The 14,456-nt window shown below is 34.3% G+C and overlaps 1 protein-coding gene across 1 annotated transcript in view; it reads right to left on the bottom strand.

Moving 5' to 3' along the window:
- The window catches only part of Il1rapl1 (interleukin 1 receptor accessory protein like 1), a 1,275,516-nt gene that overhangs the window by 1,082,140 nt on the left and 178,920 nt on the right, over nt 1–14,456 (bottom strand). The window contains exon 2 of the mRNA XM_048449782.3: nt 3,186–3,290. Coding sequence (XP_048305739.1) covers nt 3,186–3,267 — 82 coding nt within the window. The 5' untranslated portion in view covers nt 3,268–3,290. The remainder of the gene's footprint in view (nt 1–3,185; nt 3,291–14,456) is intronic.

The raw sequence follows: 14,456 nt of genomic DNA, 5'->3' as shown, positions 1-14,456 counted from the left end.
TAACAAGACAGACAGATTAAGCCATTTCTTCAAAGACACAGTAGCAACATCAATGTGAGGGTTTTTTTTTTTTTCTGAAAAACTACACTAAAAAAAGAAGGGACAGAGGCATTGAGATAGAGAAGTTGGGACTTAGAAATGAGAGAAAAGCGATTTCAGGAAAGGATAGGAGGGGAGAAGAGGAACATAAAATAGGGAAGTGAAGAATGGAGAGGAGAGGAGAAAAGGTGGTGAATAGACTAGAAAAAAGCAACGGAAACTCAAACAGGAATATTAAACTACACTGTATATTTTGGTTGAGACACAAAGAATTTTTAAAGGAGACATTTGTTTTTTATGCTTTTGCAAAAATATTCAACAATTGATAGAAAATTAAATGCTTAGTTACTAAATTGTGACATTTTACACATTTGTGGGGAGTGTCAATAATAGTAGAATATCCCTTCAAGGACTGCTTAGATTTTACACGTAAAATTGCTTCATACAACAATCTATTGTACTGCAACAATTGCTCCCATTAAAATTCTTAATTCTCAAGGTATGCACAATGTTCGATCATTACTTGAGTGACCAAATTCAATCTTCAATTTTCATATCATACACATATCAGAGATGGTTACTTAAATAAAACATGAATTTGCATTTTGAATATTTGAATTCAGGAAGCTATAATAATGTAAATGCCTTATTAGTTTTAATTTGCTCCTTAAATTAATAGCAATAGGGGTGTAAGCCAAGGCAATAAAAATAATGCACCTCTGTTTATATAAGAGCTCCTATTACTTTCCAATTAATTTTACTAATGAGAAACAAATACTTCCTTCTAAATTTTTATGGAATGGCTGTATGTGTTAGTCTGAAGAAAACATTACACGCAATCAACATGCCATAAAACTCAACATTACACTGTGTATTTTATTCATGTTTTTTATGTTGTTAATTATTGAAGTTTCTACTTCTTTTCCTTGTGGTCACAGTAATGTAAAAATAATATTCCAGCATAACACACTTGAAATGCATTAGATCTTGAATTTTGTTTGTCAAGTCTTCTTAAGATTCATGAAATCAAAAGAAAAAATAAATAAGAATAATATAAATAATCCCTCTTAGTTGATATATAAGTTCGAACATCAAAATTGATTATGATTCTCTGACCTTTGTACTTCTGATTTTGTCAGTTAAGATGGGTGTGAATGTTGAGCCATTTATCTTTTAAGGTGAAGATGTCAAAGCATTCTCTTTTTGATCTATGGAGATTGGTAATGATTCTATTCAGTTAGTTACATATACCTGTTTCTCTCAAAGACAGCATCCATGGTAACAAACATATTTAAAATGAGTGGATTCTAGGAAAGTTTATGAAAAAATATTGAATCTCAATTTTTACACTTCTTACCCCCAAACCACCTAACATTCATCTAAATCTTAACACATACATTGGGAGGAAACTGTCACAGTTCAAATTACAGATAAGAATTAGAAAGGCAAATGTTTCACTTACTTTCTTTATTGTTTTTGTATAAGTAAATAAAGACACATTTGGTTTGAGAGGTGAGAAGTAGGTATGTGACAATTGTATTCTTAAATTGAAGATTGCAAAATATTAGAACTCCAGTCTAATTTAGGACATCATGTTAATAATATTTTCCTAATATAGGTTAATATCAATAAAATTAAGTTTACATTTGAAACAAGTCATTGAGTTTTGTTTAAGTCTCCAGAGCAAGTGATATGAATTGTCTAGTTGTCCCACATCTCTAGTTCTGTACCATAGTTCTCAAATACAGTAAGTACCACTTTGATTAAAAACCAAAGTAATATTTGCTGCAAAAGCAGAACTTATATAGAATAGACCTGTCACCACTATTTTATGATGAGAAAAGGTCACATTTGCATTTCAATAAATCATGCATCTGACATACGCAGAAAGAAGGGAAAAAGCATATTTTATGTAATGATCTATAATAACCAGGAAAATGAAGATTTTAAGATTTAATCAACAATTATAATCTCAGTTTCTTATTTTCCTGCATTTAAAAATATCCACAAAAGTAGATGGAATAATGTGAAAAACCACAAACACTATTTTCCAGTTCCTACAACCACAACAATGATATCTAAGTAGCATCATTAAAATGTTCCAGGATCACTAATAGGCTCAGAAAAACAACCTTGCACTGAACCCACACACAAAACTTTTCCCAATTTCTCCCCAAACTTTATCTGCAGAAGGAACTACCTGAAAGTGGAAGTGCTGTCCACTCTCTCTAGATGTGGTAGTTTCCACTATCCCATCAACATGAGGCAGATGCTTTATTAGCTAAATAATGGTATCACAACACTACAACCTTTTGAGACTCACCTCAATCTTTGTTTTTGATTCTTAAGACCTTAGAGAGAACACACTGTAGCTGGAGCAGCAGCTCAGCTCAATTTCTCTATTTTTCCTTTATGCCTAAAAGCTTTATTTTCAAAACTAGAATAATCCCATGTGAAGTGGGAAAATGGCAATGATAAATCACATCAATATCTTATGAACAGAAGAACTTCACATTAATATGTATGTATTAGTTGAGTCTTATATGATTCCCTAACTCCAACTATGAAGTGGCAACTGGATACGAAAGGTGCCTAATAACAGTCTGGGTTTCAACAATAATTGAGTCACCATTGTGTTTCATTATCATTCTACTCATTTTCTCTTTCTAAAATATTACGGTAAATGCCACATCCTCTTCCTAAATGGAAGTATTTTTACTTTAAATCCTTCCAAGTAATTCAGCAAAACAGCTGAAATACAGCCCTTAAAAGAATCCACTATAGACATAGTTAATAAGGAAATAATAGTAATATGAAGTAAGGTAAAATAATACACACTAATATTCTATAAAACAAAGATACTCAGTAAGAGAACATAAAAACTCACATAGATTAACAGAATCTAAATCCAAACTTTTGTTATAGCACCTATCCAAGTTCCAAATTTGTGGTAATGAACAAGATATACCAAATTAGTTTTCACACACTAGTACTTTTGTAGTTGCCTATTAGTACTCTTCACTGTATTCCTGTATCTCTGATATCTTGATATCTATAGAGCATGGATTCTTAACACTTCTCAACTTCTCACAGATAACACATATGTACAGGTCACAATCACTTTAAATGAAAGAGGCACTTCTTACCAGAACCTCTTTTTGTCACAACCTTCAGACTCTGAGTGAAAGTAGCATATAAGAGAATCAAATGTGGAATCGGAGCTTTCATCTTCCAGTTCTTAAAGGCTGTTCCTTCAAGGAAAGGTAAGAAGAAAAGCATAAATTAGAAGATTTATTAATACATTATAAAAATTTTTTGTACATCTGTTTCTGGATAGATAGAGTTGTGCCATACATCCTTGACTGATCTTGAACTCATGGCAACCTCCAGCCTTAACCTTCCTAGTATTGGGGTTACAGGTATAAACTAATGTATCTGGTTCTTATATACATTTTTATCATATACATTTGAGGCAATAAATTACTCATAAGGAAAGAATACCACAAATAGGATCTATATTACATTTTCCAATAAATTGTACTTTGTAAGTTAAATCGAAATCAGAAATGCCCAAATTATGTTTCCAAAACTTCTCAGAATAATTTCAGATAATATACTCACTTAGGGTTTAGAATTTCTCTAAATGTAGAGACCCTACTTTTCTTTAAAAGTAGAAAACAATCTCTTCATTTTCCTAACAATTTATTTTAATACACATTACTGAAATTAACATCTTAAAATATCTGTCATTGCAAACATTTTAAAATATCTGTTGCTGCAACACATTGATTATTCAGTGATTTTCTTTACAAACAAATTTGTATCAATTGTATGTCTCCAAAGATCTGTGATATTGCAACTGTCTTGCAAAAAAACTGAAAAACATACTTCAGGAAAAATTAAGGCATTTGCCTCTATTGACTGATAAAATGTACACTGTCAATGAAAGGTATAAAAACACATGTCATTGTCTACTATAAAGGTCTGTTAAGGCTACTAAGAAGAATATTAGCATATTTTTTGATTTCCAAAAAACATTTAATAAAAGTCTATTATAGTAATAATATAGTCTATTATAAATTAGTATATTATATTATCTTATAAATCAAAATCAAAATCTATTCTCTTGATGTATCATAATCATTATAGTCTCAAAATCAGAAAAATTTAAAAAAGCATCAAAAATAAGCTATTTTAACATTAGTGCATGCTTACATTTTTTTTTAAAGCAAGGACCTAGAGTTCATATAAAGATATAGATACTGTTCTTCAAAAGATTCAATTTATCAGGCCTATCCAAGTAAATGTCACATTACATTGCCAGGCTAAGTCATGCATTCCTAGAATCCAAATTCCATTTCCCAGCCACCACACTAACTGGAGCTGCAGGAAATCTTAAAGTTGTTATCTTCAGCCCTCAGGTTAGCAATAACAGTCAGTTTCTTCTTCAGTGGGAGTTTAATCTACACTGCCCAAGAAACTCCAGAATCCAACTATAAACTACAAGTCCTTCCAGTGTAACTAGCACATTCCTTTACTCTTGCGCAAGATACTGGTTTCTTACCTGTTTCATTTCTACGAGACACACAGTCTAGTTCACAGTTCTATTTCTTAAGTTCTAATTGGTTTAGAAAGCATCAATTTTGTACATCAAGATCCTTAATTGAATCTCTTTAAATTGTGTATTAGAAAAGAAAGATTTATATGTGTTTCATAGGTTTAATGTCTTGGTTAATCTATACTAAACTTTACAAATGTCTTTGAGAAATTTTATTGTATCACGAACTGAAAAGATAGATTAAATATGACCAACCAAAGATATCCATGACTTTCTGTGCTGTCGGAAAATTAAATTTCTTACTCAGAAATAGCAATGAAAATATATCTAATAGTTTCTTTTATCAGCAGGGAATAAGTTCCAAGACCTTCATTTAATGTTTAAAGCATAAATAGTACAAAGACCTATGTGTACTTTTTTTCTTGCTGTATATACCTACAATTGATTTCAATTTATAAATTAGATGTACTTAGAGCTTGATAAAAATCATAGAATATGCTAGAACATGTTTTTATCTTTTCTATCTCAATACTTCGTAGAACTATACTCACACTTGATGTATTGTTTGGAAGATACAGTACCAAGTGATGAAATAAAGTAAGTCGAATGCTAAAAAACATTGTGGCATATAATTAGGCTACTACATAAGGGTTACTTGCTTTCAAGTACTGTGATTCCAACTCAGTCTATATAATGACAATGACGACTATAAAATAGCTAAAAGCTAAGTGGCATACACAACAAGAAAACAATGAAGAGAAGAACTATTTACATTTAAGGTGAGGCAAAACATGACAGCATGATATTTCATCAAGCACTCAAAATAGGATGCGATTTGGAACTTGTATAATGTTCATTCATGGAATTTTATAGTTTATAGTTTTGGATCATAGATGACTGTGAAGTATTATAAGTATAAAACCTGAAATCAAGAAAAATGTTACCATATGAATATTTATTGAGACTCTTATGTTTTCTTATTGATTCACTGAAGCTCATATTTTGAATGTTCTGGTTGCCTTTCTGATATCATAATTTAAATAATCACGAGAAGCAATCTGAAACATGAGAAGAAACCTGAAAGCAGAAATCATAGAAGAGTGCTGTTCATGGACTCAATCAAAGGTTCTTGCTTATCAAGGTTGTATATATATCCAGGATTTTCTGACCAAGGCATGATGCTGGGTACAGTTTGTTGCATCTCTTAGATTAATAACTAATAAAGACAATCCTTCATATCCACAGCAACAGACTAACTTTATGTAGGCGATTCCTTAATTATGGCTTCTCCTATTGAGTCAAACTAGGATATGTTAATGTAATAACAAAGACTAACCAGGACACTCACTCGTTATCAATATGACCCACAAACATGTGAGATTTTTGTACCTTGGAGTGTTTTTATATTATATTTGCATGAGATCTTGAGAACAAGAAAAAGAAGGTTTAAAGCTATAAAATCTCCCAACTTTGGGGGGCCTATAAAATCAAAAACAAGTTATATAGACTTTTTTTGTTCCAATAGGGAAGAACTATAACATAAAGCTAACACACTTAAGCAAAACAAAGATGTTTAGCAATTTAGCACAATGCCTGTCATCAGAGATTCACTCGTGATCTTATGGGCTCTAAAGGGATTGAGAAGCCAAATACTTCATCTCTGCCATCCACAACCCACACCATGTGTCTTATAAAGGCTCAGATTAACTCCACTCCATATCTCTTAATGGTGGTGTTGGACATCTCACGATCCTGCTATCTCCAAGATTCTGATATATTTGCTACAGTTGAGGCTTCTTCACCTTCACTAGTGGCATCTCTTCAGGGACATCAGCACTTCCATGAGGTGCCAAGCATCCCATTCTTTTTATGACCCTTTTAATCCTGTACTTCTCATGCCTTCCAAACTACTAATATGTGAGTATCTTTGGTGTTGCAAAGATTAGCTTCTAGTTTAAACTGTGTACATAGCTTCCTTGGACCAGAGCTTCTGTGTGCATAATCTGAGGAAACTCATTCCTATCCAAAGGAAATTTCACCTCAATGGTGCTGATCAATCATTAGTCAAAGCTGATTTTTCAGCTCCAGCATGACATTTTCACACAAATTCTCAACTAAAATATCGCATAAATGGTCCCTAGTATCATTTATAATTAAGTCCTTATTCCCATCTGGAAACTCACAAGCCGGTCCTTCGCAGTCCACAGTATCTTCCAAGATCTCACAGCAGGTCATTTATTTCTGAGCACTCAATAGCTTTCAAAGCCCAAAGCTCAAAAGGCTTATGCAATCCTGTAATAAAATATTCCAAAAGCATAAAAAACTACATGGCCAGGTTCATTGTGGCAACACCCACATTCCTGCTACAATTTTCTGCTCTATTTCCTTCCTGTTGGTGTGATAAAATACCCTTAACAACTTAGAGGAGAGAAAGTAATGGAGTTTGTTGGGTTTATATTTCTGCATCACAAACCATCACTGAGGGAAGATGAGCCAGAAATCAAGGTAGAGACCCAGGAGGAACAATGTAGGAATGGTACTTACTAGCTCATTTTCTGGCTTGCTAGAAGTTTCATACTTAGATAGTTTTTAAAAATACTTCCCAAGACTATCTTTCTGAGCATGGATTCATTCATCTTTTGTCAATTAGTAATCAAAATGACCCTGATTCATTCAACTTTTGTCAATTAGTAATCAAAATGACCCTTTACAGACATACCCACAGGTAAATGTGACTTATTCAAATACCTAAAGAAGGAGTCTCCTCTTAGGATGACCCTTTATTTTGTCAGAATGACAATTAAGACTAATTATGACAATGAGTAAATAGATCTTGAATGGCTTCAATGTTTGGATCAATTCATATAAACTTACACGCCTCTTCTATGTTAAGGATAACACCCATCTCTTGGCTTCTTGTACACCAGAATTCAATCATATGTAAAATGAATACATCACCACAGATAAGAGAAACAAGTCAGTCTGTGTTCCTATTCCTGGTTTCCCATTCATCAGCTGTGTCATTTGAAGCAAACAACTTATGCTCTCTTTGGTTAACGTTTACTGTTTTTTATTAGCACACTTCTTTGTTCAAACTTTCTATACACATTGGCTCATTTTGCATCCTACTTGATACTGTATGCTTATTTATTTGCTTATTTTATATTCTAGCAGAGTTGATAATATAACATTGATATGTTTTATTCAGTTTTCATTTCCAGTGACCAAAAAATGATAACCGAATAAAAAGAACAATGAATGAAAAAATAAATGTGATTGTTAGTAGGTAGTATCTGCAGTTCACTTTTCTCATTGCCGTTTGTTATTGGATAAACACATAGGGAACATAAACTACTTACAAAATGCTATTTCAAGGACAGTACAAGGCTGTCTAATAAAGAAGGCAATAAAGGAGACAAATGCTTACCTACTTGATTATACTGGTCCTATTGCCATATGGTGTGTAAGATGTGATAAGGGAGTAGATGGGAAAACCTATTACTTTCACTTCAAGTTGGGTGTGGTAAAGCCATAGGACAGTGCTTTAAAAGTAATAAAATTTTATGAAGGATGTGAAAGAAAGATATTCTCAGAGAAAGGGAGTGTGTGGGTTAGTGTAAAAATTAAGCAAAATTATTGATCTAATAAACAAAATAATTTCCTCCACCAAAACCAAACTATCCAGTCAAAGGTATTATTATTTTACCTTACATAGTAAAGGGGATATGGAAGTATGGTTAATTTAATCATTTTGAAATGGAAGATGATCATTCAGGTATATTGTAAGAAACAGAGAGGGAAAATATTTTTATAGAACCCAAAGAGATGATTGAATGACCATGTGCCTAAAATGACCCATGGCGATAAAAACTAGAAAATGTTAGGAAACAATTCTTTTTCAGCTCTTCCAGAAGAAATGCATGTATGCTAACATTTGCATTTAAAGATAACAAGACTTATTTTGGACTTCTGAACTGTAAAATTGTAAAAGTAAAAGTGTTTTCTTGCAATAATCCAGTACTTGTGAGGTGGAGACTAGAAGATTAAGAGGAATTTACTGTCATTCTTGGCTATATTAGACCCCATATTAAGAAATTTCTCCACCTAAACAGAGGATGTTTATTTAAAGGGATGAAATTTCGTAATGATTTCTTGTAGCAACCATAGGAAGCTTCTAAAGATGGATATAGTGAAAGTAAATAATGATTATCAATTTGACAGGATCTAGGAATCCTCAAGGACACAAACCTCTCAAGTATGAATAGCAAACGATGCTAGGAAATACCCTGGGGTCTTGTTCTTTATTATCAAGCCATCTTCTCAGAGAATAATCAGAATTATATTCTTAACCATAGGTTGAGGTTGAAGAAAAGAGTTTCCCAAGTAGTAACAAAAAGAGAGGTAGAGTAAGACTTAAGAGAGTGACAGATGTCCTCTCCTACTACTACCTTGGTAGGACTCTGAAACATAAAATGCTCTAATACTGAAGGGGGGGCTTAAGAGGTGAGTGAACAGCCACACAGAGGGACACCTCATATTCTAGGACCTACCCAGTGTGACAAAACCCTGGGCCCCTCTCCCAACTCCCTTGGATTTCCTAGCCGGCCAGTAGGGAGTTTCCTGAGGCTAGGATCCCCCCAAACCCATAATCATTCAGCCACCATACAAACTACTAGTTGCACTCCACACCCAAACACACCTATCTTCCAACAACCTTGGTGGAACTCTGAAACACAGTTTGCTCCAATATGGAAGAGACTTAAGAATGGCCAAGAGCTTGCCACAATGCTGAGGGGATTAAGAGAGAGCACCAAGAGAGCAAACCAGGAGAGAAGACCAAGAGAGCAAGCATAAAGAGACCTCAGAGACTTTCTGAGACAGACATTAACAGTACAGAGAAGATCAAGAAAAAGTCCAACACCTACACAGTCACAGCAAGTATTGTACCAAGACACAAAGACACTGACAGCCTCATTTGAAAGAAGAGGTAGGTAGGCTCCAATGCAAGAATCTGTCCAACAACCTAAAAAGCAACATGGTAACACCAGAACACAGTGGTCACACAACAGGAAGACTAGAGCATCTTAACTCAGAAGAAGTAGAAGAATGACTTTAAATGTAACTTTATGAAAATGATGGGGATCTTTAAAGAGGAAATGAAAAACTCCCTTAAAGAAATGGAGGAGAAGACAAATAAAAAATTGGAAGGAATTAATAAATCCCTCAAAGAAACCCCTCAAAAAAACAAGAAAAAAATCAAACAGGTAGAAGGAAAGAATTCAAGACTTGAAGACTGAAATAGAGGTAATAAAGAAAACACAAACTGAGGGAATTCTGGAAATGGAAAATCTGGGTAATGAACAGGAACTACAGAGACAAGTATAACCAACATAATACAAGAGAGAGAAGAAAGAATTCCAGGCACTGAAGAAACTATAGAGGAAAAAGACTTATTGATCAAAGAAAACGTTAAATCCAACAAATTCTTAACACAAAACATCCAGGAACTCTGGGACACCATGAAAAGACCAAATCCAGAAGGATTAGAAGAAACAGACTTGAAACATAACATTATTAAAATAATAGAGGCCATTAAACAGGATGTGAAAAACTTCTTTAAAGAAATGGAAGAGAAGACAAACAAAAAGTTAAAAGAAATTAATAAATTCCTCAAAGATACCCAAGAAAACCAAGAAAAAGCAATCAAACAGGTAAAGGAAAGAGTTCAAGACTTGAAGACTGAAATGTAGTCAATAAAGAAAATACAAACCGAGGGATGGCTGGATATGGAAAATCTGGGTAAACTAACTACAGAGACAAGGATAACCAACAGAATACAAGAGATAAAAGAATCTGAAGATATTATAGAGGAAATAAACTCCTTGATTAAAGAAAACAGCAAATCCAACAAATTCTTAACCACAAAACATCCAGGAAATCTGGGACACCATGAAAAGTCCAAACCAAAGAATAATGGGGGTAGAAGAGGGAGAAGAACTCCATCTCAAAGGCACAGAAAATATAATCCACAAAAATCATAGAAGAAAACTTTCTCAACTTAAAGAAGTATATTCCCATGAAAGTACAAGAAGATTAAAGAACACCAAATAGACTGGATCAAAAGAAAAATCCCTTGCCATATAATAATCAAAACACAAAACATACAGAAAAAAATACTAAAAATGTCAAAGGAAAAAGGTCAAGTAACATATAAAGGCAGACCTATCAGAATTATATCTGAAGTCTCAGTGAAAACCATGAAAGTCAGAAGGTCCTGGATAGATGTGCTACAGACACTAAGAGACCACAGATGCAAGCCCAGACTTGTTTTTATTTCCCATTGATGGAGAAAACAAGATATTCCATGACAAAAACAGATTCAAACAATACATATCCACAAACCCAGCCTTAAAGAAAGTACTAGAAGGAAAACCCCTACCCAAGGACACTAACTGCATTCACAAAAACACAGGCACCTCATAACCCCCCTCCAGCATAACACAAAGAAGGGAAGCAGACAAACACTACTACCGAAAAATAAGTGGAATTAACAACCATTGTTCATTAACATTGCTTAATATCAATGGACTCAATTCACCTATAAAAAGACACAGGCTAAGAGAATGGATACAAAAACAGGATCCATCCTTCTGCTGTATACAAGAAACACACCTCAACCTCAAAGACAGACACTACCATAGAGTAAAAGGTTGGGAAAAAGTTTTTCAATCAAATGGACATAAGAAACAAGCAGGTATAGCTATCCTAATATCTAACAAAATCGATTTCAAACTAAAATCAATCAAAAGAAATGGAGAAGGACACTTTATACTCATAACAAGAACAATTCATTAAGATATAGTCTCAATACTGAACATCTATGTCCCTAATACAAGAGCATCTACATATGTAAAAGAAACATTGCTAAAACTTAAATCGTACATCAAACCCGACACACTAATAGTAGGACACATCAACACTCCACTATCACCAATGGACAAGTCAAGCAAAAAAAAAAACCTTAACAGAGAAGAGAACAAACAGCTGTCATGAATAAAATGGGCTTAGCAGATATCTATAGAACATTCCACCCAAACAAAAAAAGAATATACCTTCTTCTCAGCACCTCATGGAAGCTTTTCTAAAATTGATCACATACTCAGTAATAAAGTATACCTCCAAAGATACAAAAAACAGAGTAAATCCCTGTGCCTTATCAGATCACCATGGATTAAAGTTAGCCTTTAACAACAATAGTATTCTCAGAAAGCATACAAACAAATGGAAGTTGAACAGTGAACTACTGAACCACACCTGGATCAAGGAAAGAAAAATAAAGAAATTAAAGACTTCCTTTAATTCAACGAAAATGAAGGCACAACATATCCAAACCTGTGGGACACCATGAAAGCAGTGATAAGAGAGAAGTTCACAGCACTCAATGCCCACATAAAGAAAACAGAGAAAGTTCACATTAGAGACTTAACAGCATACCTGAAAGCTCTAGAACAAAAAGAATCAGACTCACTCAGGAGGAGCAGAAGACTGGAAATAATCAAACTGAGGGCTGAAATCAACAAAATAGAAACACAGAAAACAATCCAAAGATTGTTTGGAGTGACTGGCAGAGTTGGAAGCATGGAAGTCGGGGGAGATGAGACCATGGAAGGAGAAGAGGAGGGAGAGGGGAGAGAAGAGGAGAACTTGAGGAAATGAAATTGTCGAGATGGAAGGATGACAGAATGAGAACAAGGAGAGAGATATCTTCATTGTGGAAGCCATTATAGGGTTAACAGAAACTGGCTCTAGAGAAATTCCCAGGAATCCAAAAGGATGACCCCACCTAGGACCCTGGGCAATAGAGAGGGTGCCCGATCTTGACTTGCCCTTTAGTCTGATTTATGATTATCTTAAATATCAGCATAGAGCTTTCATCTAGCAACTGATGGAGGCGGAGACCCACATTGGAGCACTGGAATGAGTTCCCAAAGTCAAGCTGAAGAGAGGAAGGAATGAGAATATGAGCAAAGAGATCAAGACCATGAAGGGTTCAACCACTGGAACAGTTTGCCTGAGCTAATGGTAGTTCACCAAGTCCATCTAGACTGGGAAGTAACAAGCATATGACCAAGCTAGTTCCTCTGAATGTGGCTGACAGTTGCATATCTGAGGCAGACTGAGGGGCCACTGGCAGTGGCACCAGAATTTATCCCGACTGCATGTACTGGTTTTTGGGATCCTGTTCTCTTTGAATGTATACTTTGCTCAGCATAGATATAGTAGGGAGGGTTTTGGACCTTCCACAAGGCAATGTGCCTTACACTCTCTGAGTATTAGACGGGGGTGGGGTGGGAGGGTGTGCAGAGAGAATGGAAGGAGGGGAAAGATTAGGAACTTGGATTGATGTTTTTTTTAAATCTAATAAATTAAAAAAATAAAAAAAATACAAAAGAGAGTGATAGTAGAGATTAACTATAGCATGGCTACATAAATAATGTCTGTTATGAGATCATGTTTTTATATTGGAAATATATGGAAAAAATTCACAGTAACAATAAAACATTCTATGAAATTATGATAAATTAAGTAGCCTAAGAAATATCCTGGTAAATTTTCCATATATCTAATTAAGGATACTTTCCAAAGGTTTAGTAAGGTGATGGAAGATAGCAACATTATAATCATAGCTGGTCTTAAATATATAAATTAGGATAGAAGAAATAAAGAAAAATCTAGGATGAATTTTCTACTTTCAATACAGGGGTCTCCCAATATTTATGAGACAGGCAAAAGAGGTCAGTATAGAGTGCAGCTGAATCTTGATGTATTTGGGACAATAAATCAATAAAAAATGAATGACAACAAGCCGGGTGGTGATTGTGCATGCCTTTAGTCCCAGCACTCAGAAAGCAGTGTCAGGCAGATCTCTGTGAGTTCAAGGCCAGCCTCGAACTACAAGAGCTAGTTCCAGGACAGGTTCTAAAACTACAGTGAAACCCTGTCTCAAAAACAACAACAACAAAATTAATGGCACCATTAGGAGAACACATATAATTTGAGAATTTAAAAGGACCATGGATTTCCAGAGTTAAAAATGGTCTTTGTGATAATGCCCAGTTGTTTTATTTGACTCTTTCAATCATGATTAGAAAAATGCTAGTTCAAAATCAGTTTACTTTTCTTTGCCCTGCGTGGTGGGATATTAAGGGCATATCTGAAAGTACAGAATTTGAGGCTTGCCATTATTTAAGTATAGGGAAGATCAAGACATCCATGTAAAATGAGGCAGAGTATGAACAAAGCCAAAGGGAGGCCATGAAATTAAAAAGCAATTAAAAAGTTGTCAGTGTTGGAGAACTGGAAATACATCTTTTTTTTTACAAGCAGAAAAGTACAAGGAAATTAATAGATAGGTAATTTATTTACTGGTAAAGTGGAGAGACACTGCATTTGTTTGTTTTAGTCCATGTTGAGAGAAGAAATTTATGAATGAGAATGAACTGGATATGGATTGAGTCTTAATTTCACATTAGGATCAGGAAGCTATCTCACAGTTGTAAGTTCAAGCATTCTTTTAGCACTGATACTAAGGACTGGCAATGCTTATTTCATTTTTTACCCACTTTGTCAACATACTGAAGTACAAACACTTCAAAGTTTGGCAAGGATTAAACAAAAACATTGTCTTTAAAGTGACTGTTTAATAATGACACTTAACTCCAGACATTTTTAAATGCTCTTTTCCCGTGTTTTCTCCTAATGCAATAATTAACTAAGCTAGAAATGCTCCACTATAGTTTTTTTAATCCTTAACATTTTGACATTACTCTACTCAAGATTAAAGTAACTACTTTTTCAG

The sequence above is a fragment of the Myodes glareolus genome, chromosome X (assembly GCF_982192425.1).
Source record: "Myodes glareolus chromosome X, mMyoGla1.1, whole genome shotgun sequence".
In the NCBI taxonomy this organism is placed as follows: domain Eukaryota; kingdom Metazoa; phylum Chordata; class Mammalia; order Rodentia; family Cricetidae; genus Myodes; species Myodes glareolus.
This window is presented reverse-complemented; position numbering and strand designations above follow the sequence as displayed.